General features: G+C 40.8%; 1 protein-coding gene across 1 annotated transcript in view; it reads right to left on the minus strand.

Moving 5' to 3' along the window:
• Positions 1-10,041: 10,041 nt before the first annotated feature.
• Positions 10,042-15,151, minus strand: part of dcaf5 (ddb1 and cul4 associated factor 5) — a 19,663-nt gene continuing 14,553 nt past the window's right edge. The window contains exons 7-9 of the mRNA XM_034195001.1: positions 14,334-14,400; positions 13,265-13,392; positions 10,042-12,118 (exon numbers count right to left, since the gene is read on the minus strand). Of these exons, the coding sequence (XP_034050892.1) occupies positions 10,802-12,118; positions 13,265-13,392; positions 14,334-14,400 (1,512 nt within the window). The 3' untranslated portion in view covers positions 10,042-10,801. The remainder of the gene's footprint in view (positions 12,119-13,264; positions 13,393-14,333; positions 14,401-15,151) is intronic.

Raw genomic sequence — 15,151 nt, forward strand, 5'->3', positions numbered from 1 at the left:
AATATATAATGGATTTGTTTTTGCAGCACATCTGCCACCAGGGTTGGGAGGGTTACTTTAAAAATTTATTCCAATACAGTTACTAGTTACCTGTTGAAAAATGTAATCAGTAACGTAATCCAAGTACCATAATATTAAAGTAATGTAATTTGATTACTTTCAATTACTTCTGGATTACTCCAATATCAAATATGCTAATACAGACAAAAGAAACTAAATATAAATAGTCTTGACTACATAGTACAGTTTATTAAGCAAAAATAAAACTGTTTCTTTTACATGGCAATGCAATGTTTTACTTCACATTATGAATTAAGAGCACCCACAATATTTTTTTAAACACACCCAGTCTTCACCTGCTAAATATTCAACAAAAAATGCCAAACAAATGAAGGATAATGAAAACTCAGGCGTGTGCGGATGAATGTGTAATTAAAAGTGGCTTGCAGAACAATATACAAAACAAAAAAAAAAGTCTACTACTTGTTCAGTAAATTCGCACCATGTTTAAAATATCAGTCCACTTATTGAACTTTCAAAATAAGAACAAGAGCATAATGAAAACCATTCAGTAAATACTGTCAGTAAGGAGGCGTGGTCGCCATTTTAATTCCGGGCAAGTTAGTGCTCTGCGTGCATAGAAGTTCAAGAAATAGGTGGAATATGCTGGAAATCTGCGCATGTTAGCAAAGCCAGAAACGGAGGAAGAAGGGAGACAATATTTCCTTCCATAAATAAGTGGTTTTGGTTCTTCTTGTCACTTTGTCCCTGACATTTGGATGATAAACAGCTGTATGTCTCCTGCCGTACCTGTGTCGCCCGATGACACGGACCATTAACTCTTCACTTATGTCTAGTTGATATTTTCCACTGCTAGACCAATGTCTAGATAAAATACTTGTCGTTAGTGATTAAAATTGTTCAACAAGACTGGGGATTTTTTTTGTTGTTGTTTAATTTGCACCTTAAAATAATGAGATTATAATGACGTGCACTGTGCCGCTCACAGTCACACTCACACATAGAGATGTGTACACACCCCACTGACTTCATGAATGAAACTCGGTCAATAAAGGATAATTGTGTAAAAATATAATATGTATATAAATGTATTATAATGCGTTGAACAGCTGCTGCAGCAGGACGCCTCAGCTCAGCAGCTGGAACAGCGCAGATCCGAGGAACTTTCAACACTAATATTTGGGAATGTGTGTGTGTGTGTCAGACTAAGTTTAATACTTTTCTGACATAATTTAATGTAATTTAATTTTACTGGCTCAATATCCAGGTCAAAATGGCATTTTTAACACGTATTTTGCGAGCATTTTTCTGAGTGTGTCCAGTCGCGGATCTCCATTGAAAATGCATTAACATCCGAGTACTTCATCAATATTTTGCCCTGTTAGGAGACGTCATGTCGCTGTCCATGAAGGGACGTTTTCGTTTCAAAGAAAAAAAAAAAAATTATATGCAGATAATATCATAAAATGCATTAAAATTGTAATCCTGCGAAGTAATCCCCATTTTTACTAAATATACCTGTAATCTGAATACGGCTTTTTTTCTGTAACTGTAGCGGAATGCAGTTACCTTTTTTTGTATCCTAATTATGTAACGCCGTTACATAATGTATGTAATGTAATGTATTCTGTTTCCGTTACGTTATCCACTTGATCTTGTTTGCCGAAACGAAGAAAGAGCTGGAATATGAACGGCAACATTCAGCTCGTGAAAAGGATCAGATGATCCATCAGATGCGTCAGCTGAAGGGTCACCTGACTGAAGGTGAATGTCACATAGTTGACATTCAGTCCAAGTTTAGTGATGGTGTTAGACAACTGGGTCAAGAGAGAGACAGTTTGTGCAGGCAGCTGGATGACCTGAAGGCCCAGTTAGAACAGGAGCGAAGGCAGCGGGAGGAACAAGCAGACATGGTGGAAAAAACAAGGGCTGATCTACTGCAGAGTAGAAGGAGGTGGGAAGAGGAGGAGAAAAAGTGGAAAGACGAGTTGAACAGGGAGCAGGAGGCCAAAATCCAACTTTGTGCTTTGATAGAGACACTGAAGGAGCAGAACGAGCAAGTCAGCTGGGATTTGGAGGAGGAGCGAGAACACTCGGACCTCCAAGGCAGAGAGCTGTTACAGCTGAAGGAGGGGGTACACATGCTGAAGGACAGAGTGATGGAGATGCAGGAGCGGATTGAGAAGAAGGAACAGAATCAGAGTTCCAACAGTGACCAGGTAAGCTGTCACACATTCAGCACACTCACTGTTTTTTTACATCCCCCCATCAGTGTGTTTTGAGAGACTGCTAAAACCGCCCATTATTTTCCTAAAATTGCAGGAATTAGACTAATCCCATCTCTGACAGATACTGAGACCTTGATTTGTGCTTTTGTGTCCTCCAGAATTAATTATTCTGATGCACCGTTTTCTGGTTTACGGCACAACAGCATGAAATGTCTACAAATGATTCAAAATCTGACGGCTCCAGTTTTGATTAGAATCTGGAAATTTGTCAATACCCCAGTGCCCTCTCTTCACTGGCTGCTAAAGACTTGTTAGATGTTGATGGGCTGTGCTGCCGTCTTATATGTCTTTGTTTGTTCAGCAGTCGGTTCCTGCTGGTGGGTCTCAGGGGGCTGATCCGCTGTGTGTCCCACCAGTTAAAACAGCAGCTCACAGAGTATTTGCAGTTCATGTGGAATCCAAAAACTTTTTAATAGTTATGTTTTTAGCAGTTATGTTGAGTCTTTAAAATGAAACTATAGTTTCTCACGTTTATTTGTCAGAGGAACAAAACAATGACCAGTTCTGTTTTTGGTTTGCAGATGCAGCGTTTGTATGAGCGTTATCTCCGTGCTGAGAGCCGCAAGAAAGCTCTGGCTCATCAGAAGAGCTTCCTGCAGTATGAGGTCAAAAAACACCAGGCGCATGAACAAGAGGTAGGACATCTCCTCGCTGAAATGGTGTCACGACCTTCACCTCACTGGATCTCCAGGCTCAGTCCCCTCGCTCGATTTCGATCTGCTGTAGTTGCTGTCACTGCACTGTCACGGTAAGTAAAACCAGCACATTTCAGAAGGAATTCAACCTTGTTGATGAAAAAACTGAAGGCAAATGTTATTGTTTTTACCTCTAGAATGAAACTCCTGAACAGGAAGTGGCAGAGAGCAGCCAGCAGGTTTTCCCAGCCTGGGACAGACCATGGACAAGCTCCAGGTCAGTTTATGTAACACTTTTTATTCTGGAATAAGCACTTTGCAAAGAACACCTGAGTGATTTTTTTTTCACTGTCTGATTGGATTATTATTATTATTATTAATATTATTATTATTATTATTATTATTATTATTAATAGTGTCTGTTACGGAGTGAAGTTTTAAAGCAGCAACTGTCAAATTGTGATTGACAACCTGCAGTATTTACTCAGTTATAATACAATGTAAAAGTGAAGGATTAGTAGTAAAAGCTGTAGCACGAACTATTAAATGACATTTTGATGAAATGTACATCTGAAATGTTATGTGATATAAAAAAATCTGCCCCAGATTTCACTGTCTGTGATTCTGAACATCTTCTGTTTGTGTTTTTTCCATCAGGTTCATCTGACCAACAGACATCCAGCCTCTGGAAAAATGCCAAATATATTGTTTTTGTGAAGCCAAAATAATGTAAATAGGTGGACAAATGTCTTTATTTTTTTATTTGTAGCAATAAAATCAATGAACATTGACTCTGAGCTTGATGTCATGATCTCTCTCTTGATTATTTTGGTCCTTAAACTGGATTAGGATAAAAGGCATGTTGACAGTCTGAGACCAGTAACTCTAAGTCCCAAGTCAAGTCTCAAGTCAGCTTGCAAATAATTGGTGGTCATTATGACTTGGGACTTGCTGATTCATGACTTGAGAGTGACTTGATGGTGACTTGGTCCCACCCCTGTGATCCGGTGTAAATCTTGTGTCCAATCTCAGTGGGGGTGTTCACTGGCTCCACTGTGGTGACACTGAACAAAACAGGGCAGCAGAAAGACAAACATCATAACCAGTTGGTTGACAGAACACTGAGAGCAAATGATGAGTGAAACTTTTCAGGAGTTCCAAACCCAGCAGACCTTTATTCAGCCTGCAGTGAGTGAACGGATGAACACACTGACCACTGATTGATCATCAGCCCACTGCAGCCACATCAAGTCTTCCTCTATTGATCACATCACCTCCTGAGACCTCCCAAGGTTGGGGCACCTCACCAGTTCCTGCCTCTAAGGTGGCTTCACCTGTTTCTGCAGTTACTGTGACTGAAAACAACCAAAGGACATCTGCAATTTCTCTTTCTCTTCTATCTCCAAGGTGGCATTTGATGAAAATGTACATTTGAAATGTTCTGTAATTTAAAAAAAATCTGGACAAAATTTGAAGTGCTTCTGAACTTTGCAATATCTAAAATTTAAACTGGCATGTCTTGCATTTTTTGACAGTAAATCCCAGGATGAAACAGTTAGCTGGTTTAAACTTATAAAATTGCAAGAAGAAACTAAAATGATCTGATTATGTAAAGAAATTCTGTAAATTTCTAAGAAAAATTCGATTCAGTGGCACTTGCTCTGGTTCTCAGTACTCTCTATCACTGGTGTTCAGCAAGAAGATGTTGGAGATTTGTCTCGGGGTCCATCCTGGTCCAGTGTTCACACAGTGATTTAGAGTCGTACAAATCCTCCCTCAGTTTGAGGACATTAAAAACAGCCTGCTGCCTGCAGGTGCTGTGGTTTGAACAGGAAACTGTGATGAGAATGACCAGTCCAGTGAACGCAGCACTGCAGTGAACCTGTGTCATCAAGCAGAACCACAACTAATCTAAATATAGTCACTAATACTCAACAATTACTCAGCTGTAGTTGTGATTGAGGGTGTGAATGTGTGTGTTTGTCTGTATGTGGCCCTGTGATAGACTGGCATCCTGTCCAGGGCCCCCTGTGACTGTTAATTGGAGTAAGCAGGTATAGAAAATGTATGAATGAATGAATACTATCAACCAATGAAATAAAACATTCACACGTACTCATCAATCGCTTTTCCAATATCAGGTCGCTGGGGCTGGAGTCAATCCCAGCAGTCGTAAGGTGTGAGGCGGGGTACACCCTGGACAGGACGCCAGTCTGTCGTAGGGCCACATACAGACAAAGACATTCACACCTGCGCACACACCTACAGATGATTTAAAGTTTCCAGTTCACTTGACCTGCATGTCTTTGGATGTGAGAGGAAGCCGGAGCTCCTGGAGGGAACCCACACAAACACGGGGAGAACATGCAAACTCCACACAGAAAGGCCACAGGTGGGAACTGATCCCATGACCTTCTTGCTGTGAGGCAACAGTGCTAACCACTAATCCTCTGTGATTATCATAAGAAAAACAATGATCATAATAAATTAGATATTTACTACCGTTTCATTATTTTCAGTGTTTGACTTGTGATACGAGTATAAAGACTGAAAAAAACCTCCATAAAAACAAAAACACTTCAAATGATGAGTCTCTTCATGAGACCAGCACCAGTGAAGGAAACAGATAATATGACACTGAATGACAGAGGTTTCTGTGTGCACCAAAAACTGAGTGATTTTGTTTGTTTGTTTGAATGGAACATTTTATTTTGTTTGCTGGAAGGGTGTAAATTATCTTTCTGATTAGTCCTGTCACTTTCACATCATGTACATGAATGTGATTTGTCCTATAAATAAATACAGAAATTTTAATTAAATTAAAATAAGGAATTAAAATAACGGCAAAAAGATCGACCTTTTTAAGGCTCTCTGCATCAGAAGGGACCAAGCAGAGAGACTGAGGGCCTGACGACGGAGCTGGCTGGAGGGGAGAACAGAGACACACAAGGAGCACATGAGCTTCCTCTGCAGGACAGAGAGTGTGCCAAGTCCTTAGTAAAAGGCACATGGCAGCCCACCTGGAGTTTGCCAAAAGGCACTTGAAAGACTCTCAGATCACTAGAAACAAAATTCTCTGGTCTGATGAGACAAAGATTGAACTCTCTGGCGTGAATGTCAGGTGTCATATTTGGAGGAAACCAGGCACCATCCCTACAGTGAAGCATGGTGGTGGCAGCATCATGCTGTGGGGATGTTTTTCAGCAGCAGGAACTGGGAGACTAGTCAGGATTGAGGGAAAGATGGATGCAGCAATGTACAGAGACATCCTGGATGAAAACCTGCTGCAGAGTGCTCTTGACCTCAGACTGGGGTGACGGTTCATCTTTCAGCAGACCTAATGACCCTAAGCACACAGGAGTGGCTTCAGGACAACTCTATGAATGACCTTGAGTGGCCCAACCAGAGCCCAGACCTGAATCTGACTGAACATCTGTGGAGACCCTTACCAAAAAGTAGTACATGCAAGTATGTTTCAAGTATACTTCCACTTTACTTTTTATATACTTATCAGTACTATTTTTTGGTAAGGGGAGATCTGAAAATGGCTGTGCACCGATGCTCCCCATCCAACCTGATGGAGCTTGAGAGGTGCTGCAAAGAGGAACGGACAAAACTGTCCAAAAATAGGTGCACCAAGCTTGTGGCATCATATTCAAGAAGACTTGAGGCTGTAATGTGCTGCCAAAAGTGCATCAACAAAGTATTGAGCAAAGGGTGTGAATACTTATGTAGATGTTTTCTTAAACATGTTGGATGTCAGAAATTTTTCTGCAGTTGAATGACAAATCTATTAGTGAAGTGTTAATATTATGGTCACCTGCTCTCATCACTGTAGTTTCGTTTGAGTGGACTGGAGGTTTGTGTATCACTGCTTTTGTTTAGCCAACATCATTGTACCACAAAAATCAGAGGAAACGCTCTGAAGAGTCACTTAAGCAAAGAAAGTCAGGCCTGCTTCCTGAAGTGCAGGTCATGTGACATGTTGGCACATTTGGAAGCTGGGGCTCTGGCAAGTTCCCAAAGTATTTCAGTCATTTTGGGAGTGGAATTCCTAAATACTGTAGCTCTGAATACTGTAAAATCTATGCCATGTGTGGGATACAAATACTGTACATGTTGGAGTTTGGGCTACGTCCCTTAAAACTAAAAGGGCCACATGCAAGATGAAGAATATCTACATCACAACTGAAGATTGTTTTACAAAGTGCAAAAATCTCAGTGGAGTTTTGTGAGAAAATTCAACAGTCAGTGTTGACTTACCCTTAGAAGCATTGGACTGGAGACTCAGGTCAATCTGACTTAAAAATGTACTAGTTCACTGTGTACTCTCTTATACCATATGAAGAAGGCAGTCATAAAATAAAGACTTCTTTCAGTGGAAGTCATCAATATCCAGAGTGAAGACTGGCCAAGAGGATGGGAGTTCCTGCTAAAGGCCATACATGACCTTTCAACGTTCCCGTTAAATAAAGATTTTAAGACCATTGTTAAGTTCCTAGTGAACATTTGTCCTTTCAAAAGATGCTTTCAAGTAGTTATCATCACAGTTATAAAGACATTAAAATTCTGTGCCAAACTAAAACTTTTTTCTCCAACTATTTGTGGACATTAAATGAACATTCGTATGTATCGTTTTTCACCACAATTTTCATGAATTATATTTTTCATAAACTACAATGCGCAAATAACAGTGTATCATTTTGAACACTATCTAGGAAAACTCAATATTTCCCATTTTAAAGTTGGTAATGTAAATCCTGATGGAATATCTAAATGTGATTTTTAATTAATTTCTATAAATAGTTGCTCAGATAAAACTCACTTTTTAATGTTTTTCATGTATTTCCACCACAGCATTTTTAAATGTCTATTCAATGATAAAATGTTCACTGAAAACTGATCATTTCAGTTAGCAGCTGTGAAAGGTGTAACAACTCACTTTCTAAATCACAAATGATTGACCTCTGGCTGACACTGCCAGGGCAATTCTTGAATCAAGTCAGGCTGAAAATCAGATTACTTTACCTTGACCTCTACCAAAATGATTTTTTTTTAAATTAAAAGGGTCATTTTAGGATCAACCTTAATTGACATACCAAGTTTGGTAGAAATCAGCAAATGTACCTGGGAGGAGGTCAACAAAATATGACCCGGTCCCAAATACTGACCTTTGAAAAATGTGACCTTGCTGGTCAATTCTGTAACCCACCTTCATGTGTGTGTATCATTTACGGCACAAATCGGTGGGAAAAACTTAAATTTGTGACCTTTGACATCAGTGACACTGACCCCAATGATTGACCTTTGATAAATTTGATCTTGCCAGGCCAATTATAGAAGCCCTCTTCATATGTAAAATCTAAATTTAATCTAAACTCAGTAACTTTGACCATTGCTGAAATAAACTCTTCACGGGCTGTAAGCCACACATGAAGTTTGGTGAAAACTGGTCAAAAGATCTGGGAGCAGTAAGGGAACAAACATCGCTCAATTCAGAGCAAGATTTTGACATACAGATTTAAACATTGTAAAAAAATAAACTTTTAAGTTTTACACTACGCCACCTACAGCCTGTAAATTGATATTAAAGTTATGTAACCTAACAGACGCACTTCAAATGTAAACATCCCTGAAGCATGCGATTGTGTGGACACTCATCGCAATGGAAGTGCGGCGCTTAAATGGAGGGTGTCTACTTCCTGCCGATAAGTGGCGGTCACACGCAAGAGCTCTGAGCCGCACCAAGCAGAGGAAATTATTTTGACAACACAGCAGTAAATTTGACTCAGGGGCTTTCAGATGATCATTTCCCTGACAGCCTATGACAACACTGTGCTGTGTGCCTTGTGTATTATTTTAAAACTTTCCCCATCATGCTGTGCTGTCTGAGAGCTTTGTCTGGCAGAAGAATATAGCTTACCAAGTGTCAGAAAGAAGACTGTCGCTGTTGCAGTCTCCCTGACATATGACATCATGCGCTTCATGCACATTCATTACACTGTTGAGGAATGTGAATGCAGTCTGAGTGGGCGTGGCCCAATTAACTGCTGAAAAGATACTTGTCCATCTAAGGCTATTAAATGGCTCCAATACTACGTCTACTTTCGGGAAACTGAAATTTACAGCTTTGGTTTGGGTAATTTTGAATTTTTACTCACACACTTGTGGGTGAGTAAAAATTACCAGCTACTCTTAAGAATTCTGCTTGTCATGCTGATTCAGCTTAGAGGACTTCAAAGTCCCTGCAAGAAGACTGCACCTGTGATACTTGTTTCTAATAAAAGAAAAGACATTTAAACAAAAATCCTAAAAACATTATTTTTAATTTCACTACAAAACAAGCTAAATTATTTCCTGTAGAGCTGCATAAAAAGACATTAAACCTGGCAAAAGTTTCATCAATGAAGACTTTTGTTACTGTCATAAAGGCTTTGCTGGACATCTGCTGGACAGATAAGACAACACTCACAGGTCTGCTGTGTCAGCTGTCAATACCAACATTATAGTTACAATTTTTTAATTGGTTTGCCAAAATTTGTCAGTGGTGACACTATTTTATCACCATTTTATTTTTTTGTAGTTGTAAGTCAGAAATTATGAGTTGCCAGTTTGTGTCAAATGCAGCACAATCTTCAAACATGGCAAATATAGGGAGATTTTGCAGATTGCATGTCATCTGCAAGATCTCCCTATATTTGCCATGGAATCCCCCCCAAAAAAGAAACTTTCCTAAAAATAAAAGTGGCTGCAAATTTGTGATATACTACAGATATAAAGGTGCTTTATGATAATTACATTTTCAAATTTTGTCAATTTTGTGTAAAATGTTAAGGGACTACACTTTGAATGAAAGTAGATTTGTCTTTTGGCTTCATTGATAAAATATTCCACTCTGGTAGACAATAGTTCCACAGGAATATGACCAGTGAAAGGAACCTCATATTTCTTTTGCATCCGCCAAGGCTGTGTTGCCATGGCAACTTAGCATTTAGTAGTGGCAGCAACAAAACTACAAATGAGAATCACCCATTAAAATTTCCCCACTATCATGTCATGAATCAAAGTTTAGTGTCGTTACAAAAGGTGCATCAATAAGTTGTAGTGTTGTCAATAGAGAACAAATTATTCTTTAATTGCATGAAAACAAAAGCAAGTGCTGCTTCAAACGGTAGCCAGGGGCTCGATAACAAGGGAGTTGGGGGGGGGAATCCAATCTGTCAAGACAATGAAAGCCATCATTTCACTGCACATCTTAAACAAATGGAACTCAGATGGCTTTCTGTGGAAACAGTCAATTCTTCAGGCACCTCTAGGCAATTTCAACTAGAACACAAAATCATTTAAAAATGACAAAAACTGATTTAACCTTGGTGTGGAACAAAAATACAAGCATCAGTTACCGGCCCCCAAAAAGAAAAATAAAACCCTCCGTAAGGGCTTTTTGTTTTGTTGAAGAGGATCCAAATCCTGTGTGATGCTGCGTGAAAATAACTAGCCAATGCACGACACTTCAAATACAATTACCAACACATTTTTAGCTTATGTTTTATTTCCCATCGTTTAATGTCATCTGTGGTTTGACCTCGAGACAGACGACACTGTTCAGTGGATTTGTTCTGAAACAACCAATTAGCAACACTTGAGTTGTTTTATGTCTTCTGCTGTTAAGCTGCGTGAGTCCAAATGTGTTATACGGCTACAAGAGAGATGCAAAATGAAGAAAAAGAAAAAAAAAAAAAAAAAAAAAAAAAAGCTGAGTTGTAAAAACCCATTTAAAAACAAACAAACAAACAAAAAAGTCCACACCCTTCATGGAGTCTGTTAATCTCTGTCTAGGCTGAAAAAGATGTGCTATTATGTTTTCAGCTTCTTTTCCAGGGGTGAGGAGCGCGACTCTGCTTCTTCTGATCCCACGTGTTTCCGTTTCAGAGCGCTCTGTGACCCGGTGCCTTCAGGTGTAACGCAAGTCTCTTCCTCTGAATCGGAGGAAATGCAGGCGCTACCACACACGTAACCTCCGACTGGTGCCACAGTCCTGTGCTGCCCGTTCACTCCAGGGCTACGGTGGTTTGGGGAGCTGGTGTCCACAGCCAGGGAGGTGCTGCACTCGTCTGCGCTGTCTGATCCGTCCACAGCAGGCTCCGGGTCAGCCTTTCCTCTGCTCTGGGACTCTGTCCTGGCTGTATCTGCAGGAAGGGGAGACACAGCTGGATGTGTTTCTAGCTCCACTCTCTCACTGTCCTCCTCATTGTCTTGGCTCTCAGAAGACATGACAGGGCTGGGACACACAAAGTCTGAAGGGCTCAGACATTTCTCCTCGTTTTCAGGGAGGCTGGGATCGGGCTTGATTTTGGGACCATTTTGGTCTTCGTCTGACGTGGAAGAAGACAGGTCATCAATGGAGATTGATGGGTAAGTGCAGGAGTCAATTGCTGAAAACAAAGTCTGTAAGGACTCAGGCCGGTCCCCGGCTCGGGAGACCACGTGCATGCGTCGCCGCCTCATCACGTTCCGCCGCCTCACTGCACTGCGACGCTCCTCATCGTCGCTGCTGGAAGGAGAGGTGGATGTGGAGGAGCTAGACGCTACAGCAGGAAGTGAAGGGGAGGAGGAGGGGCTGGATAGCGTGGCGTTGTCCCTGGGGCTCGGAGAACGAGGTCGGGGCATGGGGTCGAGCCAAAATTCGCTTGAGTCAGAGTCCTCGTTCACCAAGAAGCCAAACTGATGCCTTCCTCTTCTTCTTGGTTGACCTCCTCCCTCCGCTCCGGCTTGCTCTTCTCCTCCCGAGGCTTCAGGTCCAGCCAGGGAAGAAGATGAGGAGTTGTCAGCGTCACTGTGGTTCCCTGCAGCCGAGGCTGAGGTGGGGGCAGGTGGGGTGACCCGCGTGGTACGACGTCCTCGGGCGTGGAGCTGCATGATGGCCTCCTCACTGAGATCACTGTCAGAGTCTGAACTCCAGCCCTCAATTTCTCGCCGCACCAGCGAGTCAAAGAAAGCCATCATTCGCGGGTCCTCCTGGATGGACTGGCTGACATAGTCATGTGATAAGCCGCTGCCGCTGTTGAGCACTAGGCTGATGTACTCCTCGTGTGTGTAGAGGCTACGTGACTTGTCCTCCACAAGGCCCTCCAGGTCACCCAGACTATCAGGCTGCTGGTAAGGGCTCCACACCTGAGAACGAGAGAATGGAGAGAAAAAAGAAAAAAAAAAGAGACGGATGAGGGCATAGAAAGAATAATTTAGGAAAAAACAAAGGGAAACAGAGTGATGGAGAGAAATATCAAGGCAACAATTTAAAGTGGGACAAATATGAACATGGAAAGGTGGAATTAAAAATGAATGGAAAAGAGGAAGAGAAAGAAAAAAGTTTCACTTCTTGCCAAACAATCCAAAAGTGACCCCGACTAAATGTACTATACCAGCGTGTTGCCCGTGGGGATCCACGGGCCCTAGATTGGGTAGCGTTTATAAAATAGGTAGCTGACGTTTTTCAAGGGTGGTAATAAATTAAGCAATGAGTTGGAATGGCGTGTGAGGCCAGAATGTTTTTAGAACCTTAGACCTCAACAATTTTTAGAAGAGGAACTCAACCCTTTATTTCCTGTTAATTATGTAATGTTTAATGTTAATTTACTGTTAATTTAATTTAATGTATTTATAAATTGTTTAGGTTGTTGTTATCATATACACTATTATTATTATTATTATTATTCTTTTTATTTTATTATTACTTCTATTTTGTCATTTGACTTTTAAATGGACCACAATGAAAATAAGTGTTTTCACTTTCTTGTGTCATCCATGTATTTTTAATGTATTTACAATTATATGCACTTACACTTGTGCTTTTAATATAAAGATTTAACAGGCTCAGAACAGAACAGCACAGCAAGCCATCCTTGCTCAGAAAACTGAACTGATTTTTATAAAATGGAGCTAATGTGCATTTCATTTGTCATTCCATCAGGAAAAAACCTTAACGTGTTGTTGGTAATACAAAGAACATAACCTTAGCAGTGTACCATAGTCTGGGTTTAGTGTCAAAAATAGAGCATCAGCAGAACCATATTGTCGACTGGTTGCCACAGTGTGCTTCAGACGACAGTCCCTGATTGGGGAAAATCCATGTTTCCTTTGCCCGACTCCACAAAGCTCAGTCAGCGACTGAGTGGTGTCATTGGAAATCAATGTCTCCCTGAAGGGTTGCGTGTACAATGACAACATCTGAGGACAAGTGGGTTGTCCAATTATGGAACAATTTCACTGAATCTTCGCAATAATTTATCTTACTTTTGAATTAAAAATTGCAATACTCACCTTGATGACCTTTTCCACTCCGGAGGAGCAGATCATGTAGCTGTGAGGGTTGAAGCGAACCTGGTTCACTATGGAGCGGTGACCTTTCAGGACCATGAAAGCACCATTCACCACACGACCGGGGCCTCCTGGAGGAAAGACAGAGGCTAAAGGTTCTTTAAAATGAAACTTACAAACAGAATACGGTAGATCAAAAGCAACCCCACCACCACCATTTCACAGTAACAGGCAAGTGGGGAAAATGTCACATAGGCTTTTAAATAGTCAAGATGACAAACAATTTTAAAAATATATCACTCTTCAACCGCTCGCTCCAATAAAGGGTCACGGAGCTGGAGTAGAGCTTATCCTACCAGTCACAGGGTGTGAGATGGTGTACAGGGGTACACCCTGGACAGGATGCCAGTCTGTCGCAGGACCACATATAGACAAACAAACACATTCACACCCGCACACCCAATTTAAACTTTCCAGTCTACCTAACCTGCATGTCTTTGGATGTGGGAGGAAGCCGGAGCACCTGGAGGGAACCCATGCAAGCACGGGGAGAACATGCAAACTCCACTCAGAAAAGCCCCAAGAGGGAATCGATCCCATGACCTTCTTGCTCTGAAGCAACAGTGCTAACCACTAAGTCACCGTGCTCATAAGTGTAAAATAGAACGAAGACAGATCCTGATACACAACAGCCAACACTGACTCATGTCTGGATATTATATTGGTGACCAGATGAATAAGGGGGCAAACCACAGTCTGGGCTGACGATCATCTGTGAATAATAGGCTTTGTTTTGCCAAAATCTTTAACCTTGGAAAGTGATGTAGCCACAACTCTAAAAGCAGTGTAGATTTTTTTTTTTAATACATCCATCTATAAGCCCTGAGTTGCTGCTGAACAATGTGAACTTAAGCAAACAGTGTTACTGTTGCCGTGGGACACTCACTTCACCGAACTCTGCGCAATAAAGTGTCTATCTACCCTGACCATGTGGAAACCCACATCTGCGTATCGCCACTCTGTATATCATCAGCACATGCACACACACCACAGTCGATGTGCAACAACTTACCTGCTTCTGGATCCTTTGGGATTTTCCACATGTAGAGGTTGAAGTCATCCGACCCGGACAGGATATACTAAGTGGCAAAGAGAAAAATAAAAGGATGTTAACATATTTAACCCTAGAGGAGTCAGCATACTACCAGATGTTATCATTGCACAGGCACATAAAGTGTGCAATTGAAGATGCATCACAAACCCAAACAGAGCTCAGACTCCACATCACAGCTTTATTAGACTTTGTAAGCAGATGGTTCCATTTAAACCCACCACTAAATATAGTTTTTACTGAGTCCAAACCAGGGAAAGTCTTGATTCATGTACACAACTGTGTTTTAAAGTGGAAGTGAAAAAGAAATACAACAGGAAGTTGCTTTTTAAATTTTATTTATTTATTTATTTTGTATGACTCAAAACAAGTAGTTATTTCCCAGATTAGGACACTTGGTTGTTTGATAAAGCATTTTTTTTGGTTGTACCTCATCTCCCTTCCTCCCAAATGGTTACTGTCCGGTAAATGCATACAAACAAATCTATTTTGCTACACATTTACAAGTGTTACAAACCTAATTGTGGATGTTCACAAGTAAATTCTAGTAAATGAACACCACCAACATAAACGAGTGTTTCTCTTCCCTAATTACCTCCATCCTCACTCTACATTTTATCCTTCTCTTTTTTATCTGCCTCTTAACAGATTTACAATGACTAAACGTTTTTAAAGTCTCTGGATCATCTGGAACCACATTTCGAATAAATCAGTGAAATAAATTTTAAAGCATTGACATTTCCTGCTGATTTTAAGTTTTGCTCTTTATTTTTAACAGT

Source organism: Thalassophryne amazonica, chromosome 19, assembly GCF_902500255.1.
Source record: "Thalassophryne amazonica chromosome 19, fThaAma1.1, whole genome shotgun sequence".
In the NCBI taxonomy this organism is placed as follows: domain Eukaryota; kingdom Metazoa; phylum Chordata; class Actinopteri; order Batrachoidiformes; family Batrachoididae; genus Thalassophryne; species Thalassophryne amazonica.